Source organism: Eulemur rufifrons, chromosome 6 (assembly GCF_041146395.1).
Source record: "Eulemur rufifrons isolate Redbay chromosome 6, OSU_ERuf_1, whole genome shotgun sequence".
Lineage (NCBI taxonomy): Eukaryota > Metazoa > Chordata > Mammalia > Primates > Lemuridae > Eulemur > Eulemur rufifrons.
In genome coordinates, this window is record NC_090988.1 from 10,855,319 (window position 1) to 10,868,610 (window position 13,292).

Here is a 13,292-nt window from a genome sequence, read left to right on the forward strand (position 1 = left end):
TGATTTCACAAACTTGAAAATTCAATAAAAACTCTTAAGATTCTACCTCCTTTCCAAAGCATATTCATCCAATTCAAACAGGATTCACCACACTGCCATCATGAAAGGTCATGAAACTCAGGCTTCCTCTTTGGTGGCTGCTAGCTAGCCCAGCATTCTCAAACCCCACAAAGATAAATCACCAGACACTGGCTACATATGACTAAATTACAATGGAAAAACATACCCATTCTCAGTTGAAATTTATATTCATAGGCTGAACCTAAAAGAAGACTTGAAAGTTTCCTAATCCTATGCAGATCTAATCCCCTCATCATTCTGCTATTAACTTGATGTTGGTCAAGTCAAATCACCTGTTCCAGATTATGACACTAAAAAAATGAAACAAAATAAGCAAAAACCTTGTTGTGTAAGGCCAAAGAAACAAATAAATAAAAATCAATACAACTTATCCAAGGAATGCAAAGTGGTTTACCATATGAAAACCAATTAATGTAATATATACTATTAACAGAAAAAAACCACAACACATAATATTAACAGATGCAGAAAAAGCGTTTGACAAAATCCAACATCTTTCCATGATAAAAATACCCCATGAACTAGTAATAGAAGGAAAGGAAACTTCATCAACCTGATAAAGGGCATCCAGGAAATAACCACAGCGACCATCCTACATAATGGTAAAAGAGTAAATGTTTTCCCCCTAAAATCAGGAACAAAACAAGGACGCCCACTTTGCCATTTCTATACAACACTGTACTGGGTAGTATAGCCAGGGCAATTAGGAAAGAAAAAAAAAGTTCAAGTTGAAAAGAAAGAAGTAAAATTATCTCTTATTTGTGGAGTACAGAATCTTATATATAATATAAAAAAATCCCAAGATGTCCTCTAAAAAAGTGATTAGAACTAATAAATGCAAAAGTCAACTGGGTTTACACTTGTGATGCACAATCTGAAAATGAAATTAAGAAAACAATTCCATTTACAATAACATCAAAGAGAATAAAATACTTGGGAATAAATTTAACAAAGTACAAATTTTATGCTCTAAAAACTATAAAACATTGTTGAAAGACATTAAAGAAGACCTAAATGAATGGGAAGACATCCTATTTTCATGGATCAGATGGTAATAGTCCCCAAATTATCAACAGATTTAATGTAATCCCTATCAGGATCTCAGCTGGCTTTTTGTAGGAAGATGTTCTTAAAATGCATATGAAGCGGCCGGGCGCGGTGGCTCACACCTGTAATTCTAGCACTCTGGGAGGCCGAGGTGGGCGGATCGTTTGAGCTCAGGAGTTCGAGACCAGCCTGAGCAAGAGCGAGACCCCATCTCTACTAAAAATAGAAAGAAATTATATGGACAGCTAAAAATATATATATAGAAAAAATTAGCCGGGCATGGTGGTGCATGCCTGTAGTCCCAGCTACTCGGGAGGCTGAGACAGGAGGATCGCTTGAGCTCAGGAGTTTGAGGTTGCTGTGAGTAGGCTGATGCCATGGCACTCACTCTAGCCTGGGCAATAGAGTGAGACTCTGTCTCAAAAAAAAAAAAAAAAAAAAAAAAAAAAAAATGCATATGAAGCAAGGGACTCAGAACAGCAAAACAATGTTGAAAAAGAACAAAGTTGGAAGCCTCACACTTTTCAACTTCAAAACTTACTACAAACATACAGTAATCAAGACAGATTGTACTGGCATAAGAACAAACATTAAATCAATGGAACAGAATTGAGAATTCAGGAACAAACCCTTACATCTATTGTCATTCCAATGGCACAAATAATAGTCTCTTCAACAAATGGTGCTAGAACACAGGTTATCCACATGCAAATGAATGAAGCTGGACCCCTATCTAATACCATATATAAAAATTAGCTTACAATGGATCATGGGCCTAAATATAAGAGCCACACTATAAGACTCTTAGAAGAACACACAGGAGTAAATCTTTGCAACCTTGGATTAGGTAATTAATGATTTCTTAGGTATGACAAAAAAAGCACAATTCTCCAAAAGGTAAATGAATTGGACTTTATCAAAATTAAAAAACCTGTGTGCTGCAAAGAAAACCACCAAGAAAGCAAAAAGACAATCCACAGAATGGGAGAAAACATTTGTAAATCATGTATCTGATAAGAGAACTATACATAAGATATATTAAGAACTCCTGGGGGGAGGGACATATACCTACATGATGGGTGCAACGCGCACTACCTGGGGAACGGACACGCCTGGAGCTCTGACTTGGGGGGAAAGGCGGTACATGGGCAACGTATGTAACCTGTAATTCTGTATCCCCCATAACAATAAGATGAAATAAAATAAATAAATAAATAAAAAAATAAGAACTCCTGTAACTCAAAAATAAAAAGATAAATAACTCAATTATATAATGGACAAAGGATCTGAAAAGATAGTTCTCCAAAAGAGACCTTTAAATGCCCAATAAGCACATGAACGTCAACAGCCACTAGGAAAATGTAAATTAAAAATACAATGAGATACCACTTCATATCCACTGGGATGGCTGTAAGTAAAAAGACAGATAATGACAAATGTTGATGAAGATGTGAAGAAATTTGAACCTTTATACACTGCTGGCAGGAATGTAAAATGGTAAAGCCACTTTGGAAAACAGTTCACAGTTTCTTAAAAGGTTAAACACAGAGGTACCGCAGGACCCGGTAACTCCATTCCCAGGTATACACCCAAGAGAAATGAAACATGTCTATCAAAAAAACTTTTAAACAAACGTTCAAAGCAGTAATTTGTAATAGCTAAGAAGTGAAAACAATCCAAATGTCCATTGACTAATGAATGGATAAATAAAATGTGGTATATCCATAGAATAAACTGTTATACAATAGTAAAAAGCAATGAAGTACTGATACATGCTATAACATGGACGAATTTTGAAAATATTATGCTAAAGGAAAGAATCTAGTCACAAAAGATCACATATCATATATTCTATTTATATGAAAAGTCCAGAATAGGCAAATCTATAGGACAGAAAGTAGATCAGTGATTACCTAGGGTTGGAGGAGGCTTGGGGGAGGGAAAATGACGACTGACTACCAATGGGTATGAGGGATTTCTTTTCTTTATTTCTAATTTAAAAAATCTTTAATTGCCTTAAAAATAACCTAAAATTTATCACTGTAACCATTTTTAAGTATATAACAGTTCAGTAAAGTATATTTACACTGTGAAACTGATGTCTAGAACTTTTTCATTCTGTAAAACTGGAACTCTATACCCATTAAACAACTCCCCATTTCCTCCTAACCCCAGCTCCTGGCAACCACCATTTACTTTCTGTCTCTATGAATTTGACTACTTTAGTATCTCATAAAACAGTATTTGCTCTTTTGTGACTGCCTTATTTCACTTAGCATAATGTGGCAGTATGTGACAGGATTTCCTTCCATTTTAAGACTGAATAATATTCTATTGGATATACCACAAATTATTTATCCATTCATCCATTGGTGAACACTTGAGTTGCTTCTACCTCTTGCCTATTGTTAATAATGCTACTATGAATATGGGTGTGCAAGTATCTATTTGAGATTCTACTTTCAATTCTTTTGGATATACACCAGAAATGGGATTGCTGGATCATGGGGTCTTCTTTTTAGAGTGTTGAAAATGTTCTAAAATTTGATAGTGGTGATAGTTGCACAACCCTGTTGAATATACTAAAAACCACTAAATCTTACACTTTAAACAGGTGAATTGTATATGAATGTATATAATATGCATATTATATCTCAATAGAGCTATTAAAAAATACAGCTCTTAAAGGCTGAATCCAGTATATAATTACTTCAAGGACTTTGACTGAATGGGATAATTAATCTGGTTAAATACCAGTTAATTTTGTCATTCAGGTAATTTTGTCTCTTATTTTCAATGCCCTGGCTAGATGTTTAGGCATTTTTTGAGACATAACTTAAGTACTTCTTCAGCACTGAACATTAGAGAAAGTAGGAAAAAGAAACTGTCAGTATCTATCTTTAATTTATAATATTAAACCTTTTCATGTTTTGCATCAGGAAATACTGTGAAGAAATAACAAATTCATATCAACTATGGCAATTTTTATTTCATTTTCCCTTAGCCATATCATTCACCAGATATTTTAAAGATGAAAAAATAAGGCAGGACTTTATACATTTTGACTTCAGATTCCCTTTCTGAAATGTCACTCACAATTATTTCACATAGAACATATTCAAAAGACAGAGGGTTTATTCCCCTTTTTTGCAATAAAAAATTATACAATTAAAAAGTCCTATGTCCAATGTCGCTGACTAGGGAGAGAGGCAATACATTAAAAAAAAATAATGGAGCAAAAAAATTTTGAGAAAAAACATGCATCAAATTCAGATTCTTCTCATCTTTAATTCGTATACACAACTAGAAAAGCTAATGGCAATACAGATGGCCACTGATGCTCAGAAACTCATTTCATCACTTTCTTTTTGCTTCATCTAGGCCATTTTCAGTATTGTCAAGCTCAAAGATACAGTTTTAGAAAGATGATAAATGAGATAATCTCAAAGACTTCTCATGACCTCTTCTGATGAGAGCAAAGCAAAGTAAGAGAAATCTTACTTGTCTAACTAATCATTTTTTAAAATAATAAGCTCCATATGGTTCACAACAACGATGAGACAGGTTTGGAAGTCAACTTTCAACTTTCAGTCTTGGTTCCAAGGCAGAGATTGAAACAATGGTTTATGGTTTCATTATAAAGATAGTTATTATGTGGGACAGTATTTCCTTCCAGATTATACATCCTATATACTTTAACAACTTTTCTTAAAAAAAATCTCTCTTAAATGGGGAATGAAGGCCAAAATACTACCAGTTGATTTCAGAGTCTTATTACAGATTTTTCAAAGTCCGTCTGTGTGCAGAAGCAAAATTATGAATGGCAATTCGAAGAGTTGAGTTTCCCTCAGAGGTATCACAGGAATTGATGACTGAATGCAGTGCCCGAGTATATGCTGCAAATAAAGGTTTGTATAGTGATCAATAAAGTCAGATTCTAAACAACTCTCTTACTCTCTATCCTATTAGTACTGCTTCTCTACCCAGAGTCTCATAGGCATACACTTTAATTATCCACTGAATAAATATTTATTGAGTATTAACTACATGACAAGCAGTCGGTGAGGATAGAAAAGATAATGAAGAGGATGGATACAAAAATAATTAAATTGCCATGTAATATTTCCAAACCAGAGGCATATACAAAATGTCATCACAGAATGAAGTTGGGAATGAATGAATAATTATCTAGGAAAGGATGGAAATAATTTCCAGAAGTGGTAACATTTAAGGTAGGTCTTGAAGGATTAACAGGAGTAAAGGAAAGAAGGCATTATAAGCAGAGAACTGAGTGAGGTGCAAATGGTGTAAAAAATATGGCATATAATGGGAATAGCAAGTCTGATAAGGCTAGAGTAGAGCTTGGGGCCAGAGAGAAAATATGGCAAACATGGCATGCATTTTGGACTGTAATGTTTTAGAATAGAGGAATGGCATGACCAGATTTGTGTTTTAAAAAATATTAACTCATAGGACTGATAAGAAACTCAAATCATACAGATGCGGCACTAAGAATATGAATACTGGCAGTATTTTCATTGTGTACATGAGGCCTACATAATCTCCACAATGTATAAATCAATATATTTAAGGAGGGACAGGAAACAGAAACATTAGTGACAATAGGACAGACTCCATTTTTTTCTAGCTGGGTCTCCTAATATAGTATATACTGCTCCTCATTTTCTTTTGTTTCCTGGTAGAACTGGCAGTCTGATGTGCATATATACGGTAGTAAGTCTGTGTTACATACCACTAAAGTATTAATATTTGGGTTAATAGGGAATTCAACTGGACAGAGTCCTAACTTACATAGCCATAAAAGATAAAGTATAATAGTCTTCAGTTAAAAAAGGACCTTGAACCTAAGCCCTCCTACAACAGAATGAGCTGAAAATATTTCCTCAGCATAAATGGGGACAAAAAAATAACTGATCTCGAAGAGAAATATATAATAACTCACTATAATTATTTTTATTGCCTCATATCATTGTTTTGTAAAGAGTTTATAACAGTCTCTGATATAGAGTAAACAATCAATGGTAAATGACTACTATCACTATTCTTAATGGATTTTTAAAATTGTCATTAGGCTGTAACTATTCTTTCAAGAAACTTACCTCTGTGGTTTTTATAGAAAATACAATTATTGGCACAGGTATCAGGATGGGCATCCCAAAAATCAGGACCACAACAGCACAGCGGAGGTAAAGTAATATTATACAGCTGCATTTTCTCCTGGATCTGGGCTCGTAAAGCTTCTACATATCTATAAAAATAAAGTATGATCAGGCAAAGTGAACTACTAGAAAGAGAGTGAGTACGAATCCTGATTTTACAACCAGCTTTAACTGTTAAAACTATTTCATAGCTCTGTGTCTCAACTTTTCCTCTTTGTACTGGGAAAATTGCAGTGCTATTCCCAAACAGTACTAGGGAATCAAGAAAGATTCCCTATTTGGTGAAGTTATGAACCCCTAAATGAGGAAAAGTATGAGAAGACACAGTCAATTCTCATTTAAGAAAAATGAGAACACTGACTCCCTACTAAGTCTCCTCTAGAGCCAGAATTTCATGCAGAACTTTTCAGATTACCTTAGGTATTCCTTTTCTCTCTGTTGCTGTTTTTCTCTGGCTCCTTTTATTTCTTCAAGTTGTAACTGGGCTAATACCTCACTCATCCTCTCCTCTGGATATGGTTCTTCATGAACACTCATTCTTAAGATCCTCTGCTCTTCAGCATAACGTTGTTGCTCTCTCTTTTTCTTAATTCTGAGAATAAAATTATAATGTAGTTAGGAATTTCATAAAATTATTATTTAAAATTAGCTTCTAGATCCAAATAACTCAAGAAATTCCCAGAAACAAAGGAATCAGGAAATCAGTTTAATACCCAAAGAATATCTGTAAAAATTCCTGCTGGCTGATTTGAGTTTATCCTCTATCTCATCTATCTACATATTCTTTTAAAAGAGAATGAGCAACGGCTGCTATTAAAAGAGTTTTTCTATAAGAATTCCAGCACAAGAGCCTTCTCAGGTCAAAACTACAAGTAAACAGGACTTCTGTTTCTGGCCAAAATAGAGTAGCAAGGCCTGGATTTGTCCTCCTACCTTAAACAACCAAAAAAAAAAATTTAAAAAGTAAAGAAGTAAACCAGACAAATACAAGAAACAATGGTTTTCAAGACACTGGACATCAGGCAACAAAAGGCACTGGTTCCCGACAGATGGGAAACAAGTGAAGTAAGTAAGCTCTGTAAGTGCCGAAGATTACTACCTTAAAAGTTTCTGGACAGTGGCATGGGACAAGGGAATTAAAGTGGAGACCGGTGGGCTCCTTGAGTTGAGGAGACAGAGCTATGAGTGCAGGGAGACAAAGGCAAGTAGAGTTCACAAGACAAAATACCAGAGAGAAGAAAGCTGCTCAGAGAGAGAACCCAAGAGTTGAACAAAGAGTCTCCTCCTAGCACACAGCAGAGCACTGACTGGCCCACGTGTGCGAGGAAATGACCTGAGGCTAGGGAAAGAACCACCCCAAATAAGAGGCAACAGTGCCTACAGTTCACACAGCACTGGAAATAGTGCTTGTTCCCACGAGTCAGACGTGAAAAACTCATAATTCACAGGGATTTAGGTAGAGTATTCAGGAAAATCTTACCTTAGTCGTAGGGACTAACATTAGTTCTAGACTGAGCACTGCTCATGAGCCACCTAACAAATTATAAAATCAAGTCCTCTAAGTAACTTAACAGCATACCGAAACAAAGCCCAAGGAAATTTATAGGAATGCAAAGATATTCAGCAATCAACAAGGTAAAATTCACAATGTCAGACATCCAACCAAAGATTACCAAGCATGCAAAGAGGCAGGAAAACAAGAGGAGAATAATCAATCAATTAAAATGACCTAGAACTGACACAGGTGTTAGAATTAGCAGAGAAGGACATCAAAATGGTTACTACAATTATATTCTATATGTTCAAAAAGTTAAGATATAAAAAAGACTGAAATCAAACTTACAGAAATAAAAACTACAGTTTCAAAACTACAATGAGATAGAAATTATCCAAAATGAACCACAGGAAAAGAATCCGAAACAATAAAAAGAGTACAAAAACCTCCAAATAATCAGATTAAAAAATGGGTAAAGAACTTAAACATTTCTCCAAAGATGATATACAAATCGGCCAATATGCATATGAAAAGATGCTCATTATCACTAATCATCAGGGAAATGCAAACCAAAACCACACTGAAATTATCACCTCACACCCATTAGGATGGCTACTATCAAAAAACCAGAAAGTAACAAGTGTTGGTGAGGATATAGGAAAGTAAAACCCTTGTGCACTGTTGCTGGTGCAGCCACTATGAAAAACATATGGAGGTTTCTCAAGACAGTATAAATAGAGCCACCATATGATCAACAATCTCACTTCTGGGTACACATTCAGAATAATTGAAAGCAGGGTCTCAAGGAGATATTTGCACACACATGTTCACAACAGCATTAATTCATTACAGCTAAGAGGTGAAAGCAACCCAAATGTCCATCAGAGGATGAATGGGTAAACAAAATGTAGTATATACATACAATGGAATATTAATCAGCCTTAAAAAGAAAAACTTGTCATATTCAACAACATGGATGAGCCTTAAGGACACTATGCCAAATGAAATAAGCCAGTCACAAAAAGACAATGTTCTACTTATATGAAGACAATTCTACTTATATGAAGGCCTAAGAAAGTCAAACTCACAGAATTACAAAGTATAATAGAATAGCAGTTACTGGAGGGTTAGAGCAAAGAGAAAAGGGGAGTTGTTTAATGGATATAGAATTTCAGATTTGCAAGATGAAAAAAAGTTCCAGAGATCTGTTTCAAAACAATGTGACTAAGGCCGGGCGCGGTGGCTCACGCCTGTAATCCTAGCACTCTGGGAGGCCGAGGCGGGTGGATTGCTCAAGGTCAGGAGTTCGAGACCAGCCTGAGCGAGACCCCGTCTCTACTAAAAATAGAAAGACATTATATGGACACCTAAAAATCTATATAGAAAAAATTAGCCGGGCTTAGTGGCGCATGCCTGTAGTCCCAGCTACTCGGGAGGCTGAGGCAGTAGGATCGCTTAAGCCCAGGAGTTTGAGGTTGCTGTGAGCTAAGCTGACGCCACGGCACTCACTCTAGCCTGGGCAACAAAGTGAGACTCTGTCTCAACAACAAAAAAAAAAAAACAAAAAAAAAAACAATGTGACTATACTTAACACTACTGAAATGTACACTTAAAAATGAGTTAAGATGGTAAATTTTATGTGTTTTTACAATTTAAAAAACATGTCACATAAATACATGAATAAGTGAATTTAAAAAAGATGAAATAACTTGTTTTCAAACATATAAAGCTGAAAGAATTCATCTCCAGTAGACTTACAACTACAACAAATGTTAAAAGATGTCCTTCAGGCAGGAGGAAAATGATATTATAGGTCATATACATATATAAGGTTTTTCTTATTATTTAAATCTCTGTAAGTAACAACTGTCTATTTAAAACAAAATAATAATAATAATGTATTTTGTATGTAAAAGTAAAAAGCATAAAGGATGAAGTGGGAGAAATGGAAGTATACTATTGTAAGATTTCTTAAACTATTCATGAAGTAATACAGTATCACTTGAAGGTAGACTGTGAAAAGTTAGTGCTACATACAATAAACCCTAGAACCAATAAAATGACAAAACAAAGGGTTATAGTTAATATGTCAACAAAGGAGATCAAACGGAATCATAAAAATACAAAAGTAATTCAAAAGAAGACAGCAAAAGAGAAAAAAGGGGACAAAGAACAGGTAGAACAAATGAAAAACAAACAGCAAGATGATATACTATTTAATGCAATTAATAATTATATCAAAGGTAAATGGCCTAAACACCACAATTAAAAGGCAGAGACTATCAGATCTGACAAAAGTCAAGACCCAAATATATGCTGTGAACAAGAAATGCATCTTAAATATAAAGGTGCAAATAAGTTAAAAATAAAATGATAGAAAAGATATACCATGATAGACTAGTTAAAAGAAGGCTGGAGTGGAGATTAGCTATATAGGTAATATCAGACAATTCAGATTTCAGAGCAAAGAAAATTATCAGAGATAAAGATCACTTCATAATTATAAAAGAGTGAATCAATTAAGGAGATATAACAACCCTAAACATTTATGTACCTAACAACAGAGCTTCAAAATATGTGAAGCATTGTCTGACAGAACTACAAGGAGATACAAATCCGGTTACAGCACAGATTTCAACACCCTTCTCTCAATTGTTGATAGAATAAGTAGGCAGAAAATGGCAAGGATATAGTAGAGTTGACCAACACTATTAACAAACTTGTCTTAATGGACATTTACAGAACACTCCACAACACTTACAGAACAGCAGAATACATATTCTTATATTGTTAGGTTTTGAACTTGGAATATTTAGCAAGAGAGGCCACATTCTGGGCTATAAAACTGAAAGGATTCAAGCCCCATATATGGCACACTACTCTTGCACCATAATGGAATCAAATTAGAAATCAGTAACAAACAGATCCTTGTAAAATCCCCAAATGCATGGAAACTAAATACACTTACTTCTAAATAACCTATGCTCAAAGAAGAAAAAAAAAGAGAAAATGAGAAAAAAATATGTATTTTTTAGAGATGGTGTTTCGCCATGTTGCCTGGTTGGTCTTGAACTCCTGGGTTCAAGTGATCTTCCCGCCCATGCACCCACCTGAAATTAAAAGGAATTTTAAAGTGAATAAAAATGAATCTATTCATGTTGCTAAAGAGTATTTAGTGGAAATTTATATCACTAAATACTTATATTAGAAAAAAAAAAGGTCTCACATCAATGACCTCAGAAAAAAAAAGAAGAAGAGAAAATCAAGGCTAAAGAAAGCAGAAGAAAAAGTATAAAGGTTGAGTATCCCTAATCCAAAAATTTGAAATCCGAAATGCTCCAAAATCTGAAACTTTTTCAGCACCAACATGATATTCAAAGGACATGCTCACTGGAGCACTTTGGATTTTAGACTAGGGATGCTGAACTATTAATAGTATAATGCAAATATTTCAAAGTCTGAAAAAATCTGGAATCCAAAACACTTCTAGTCCCAAGCATTTCAGAAAAGGGATACTCAACCTGTAATAGAGATTGAAACAGAAATCAGTGAAATAGGAAACAGAAACATAATAGAAAAAAAATTAACACAATCAAAAGCTAGTTCTTTGAAAAGATCAATAAAATTGATAGATCTCAAGCCAGTCTGATCATGAAAAAAAGGACAGATTATTAATATCAAAAATAAAAGGTGATATCACTACAGATTCTACAGATATTAAGAGGATAATGGAAGACTAAGAACAACTTTATACTAATAAATTTTGTAACTTAATAACTAAATTTGGCAACTTAGAAATACTACCAATTCTATATAAACTTTTCCAATAAAATTGAAGAGGGAATACTTCCCAACTCATTCTATGAGGCCAGCATTACCCTTAAATCAAAACCTGACAAATATATTACACAAATAGCTTTTTAGAGAAAGAAAAGTACAAGCCAATATCTTGCAGAACATGGATACAAAAATTCCAAACAAAACGTTATCAAATCTAATCAAACAACATATTATTATAAAAAGATAATACATTATTACCAAGTTAGTGTACCCCAGGAACACAGAGTTGCTTTAATATTCAAAAATTAAACAATGTAATTCACATACACACAAACTTTAAAAAGCATATGATTATTTCAACAGAGAGAAAAATAATTTGAAAAAATTCAACCCCCTTCCTGATAAGAATTCTCAACAAACTAGGAAGAGAAGGAAACGTCCTCAGTCTGATAATGGGTATGTACGAAAAAGCTACAGCTAACATTATACACTTAATGGCGAAAGACTGGTCAAATGCTTTCTCTCTAAGATCAGGGACTGGCCATTCTCACCACTTTTATTCAACATTGTACTAGAGGTTCTAGCCAGTGCAGTCTCGTAAGAAAAAGAAATAAAAGACATCTAGATTTAAAGAAAGAAGAAAAACTGTCTTTATTTGAAAATGACTTAATCACCATGTAAAAAAATCCAATGGAACTAATAAATAAGTTTAGTAAGGTTGCAGGGCATAGAATAAATATCCAAAAATCAATCCAAAATTGTACATTTCCATATACAATCAGAAATGGAAATTTTAAAAAAGTACCATTTATAATAGCATCAAAAATATGAAGTACTTAGCGATAGATTTGACAAAAGACATGAATGACCTATACACTAAAAACTATAAAATATTGCTAGTAAAAAATTAAAGAAGGCCTACATAAATGGAGAGATATATCTGTTCATAGGTTAGAAGACTAAATATTGTTAAAATGTCAATTCTAAATTTTCCCCAAATGATCTATAGCATGAACACAATCCCAATCAAAATCCAAGAAGGCTTTTTTGTAGAAACTGAAACACTGATTTTTAAATTCACATAGAAATGCAAGGGCCTTAAAATAGCCAAGACAACTGTGAAAATAAAGAAATGGAAGGCCTAAATCTATCTGATTTCAAACTTTACTACAGAGCTGCACTAATCAGAACCTCATAGTATTAGTGTTAAGTATAGACAAACAGATGAGTGGAACAGAGGAGAAAGTCAGAAATAAATCCATATATATGGACAACTCATTTTCTTTAACACTTTTACTGAGATACAATTTATAAACCACAAAGTTCACCATGACCATAATGTAATTTGAGAACATTTTCATCACCCCATAAAGAAATCTTGTACTCATGAGCAGTCACTCTCCACCTTTGCACCACCAGCCCCCCACCCTAGCAATCACTTATTTTTCTATTTCTATAGATTTGCCTAGTTTAGACATTTCATATAAATGTGATCATAAAATAGGTGGTCTTTTTTTATTAGCTTCTTTCATTTGGCATAATGGTTTCAAAGTGTATCCATGTTATAGTATTAATAGTACTATTTTCATTTTTATTGCTGATATTCCATTGTATGTATATATCACATGTTATTTTTCTATTCATCAGTTTTTAGACATTTGGGGTGTTAGTTTCCAAAATGGCTGAATTTTACATTTCCCACCAGCCAT

At 34.1% G+C, this 13,292-nt stretch overlaps 1 protein-coding gene across 1 annotated transcript in view; it reads right to left on the reverse strand.

Annotated features, from left to right (window-relative positions):
- Positions 1 to 4,845: 4,845 nt before the first annotated feature.
- CCDC15 (coiled-coil domain containing 15) overlaps positions 4,846 to 13,292 on the reverse strand; it is a 70,177-nt gene continuing 61,730 nt past the window's right edge. Inside the window, exons 14-16 of the mRNA XM_069468726.1 lie at positions 6,724 to 6,900; positions 6,249 to 6,397; positions 4,846 to 5,024 (exon numbers count right to left, since the gene is read on the reverse strand). Coding sequence (XP_069324827.1) covers positions 4,903 to 5,024; positions 6,249 to 6,397; positions 6,724 to 6,900 — 448 coding nt within the window. The 3' untranslated portion in view covers positions 4,846 to 4,902. The remainder of the gene's footprint in view (positions 5,025 to 6,248; positions 6,398 to 6,723; positions 6,901 to 13,292) is intronic.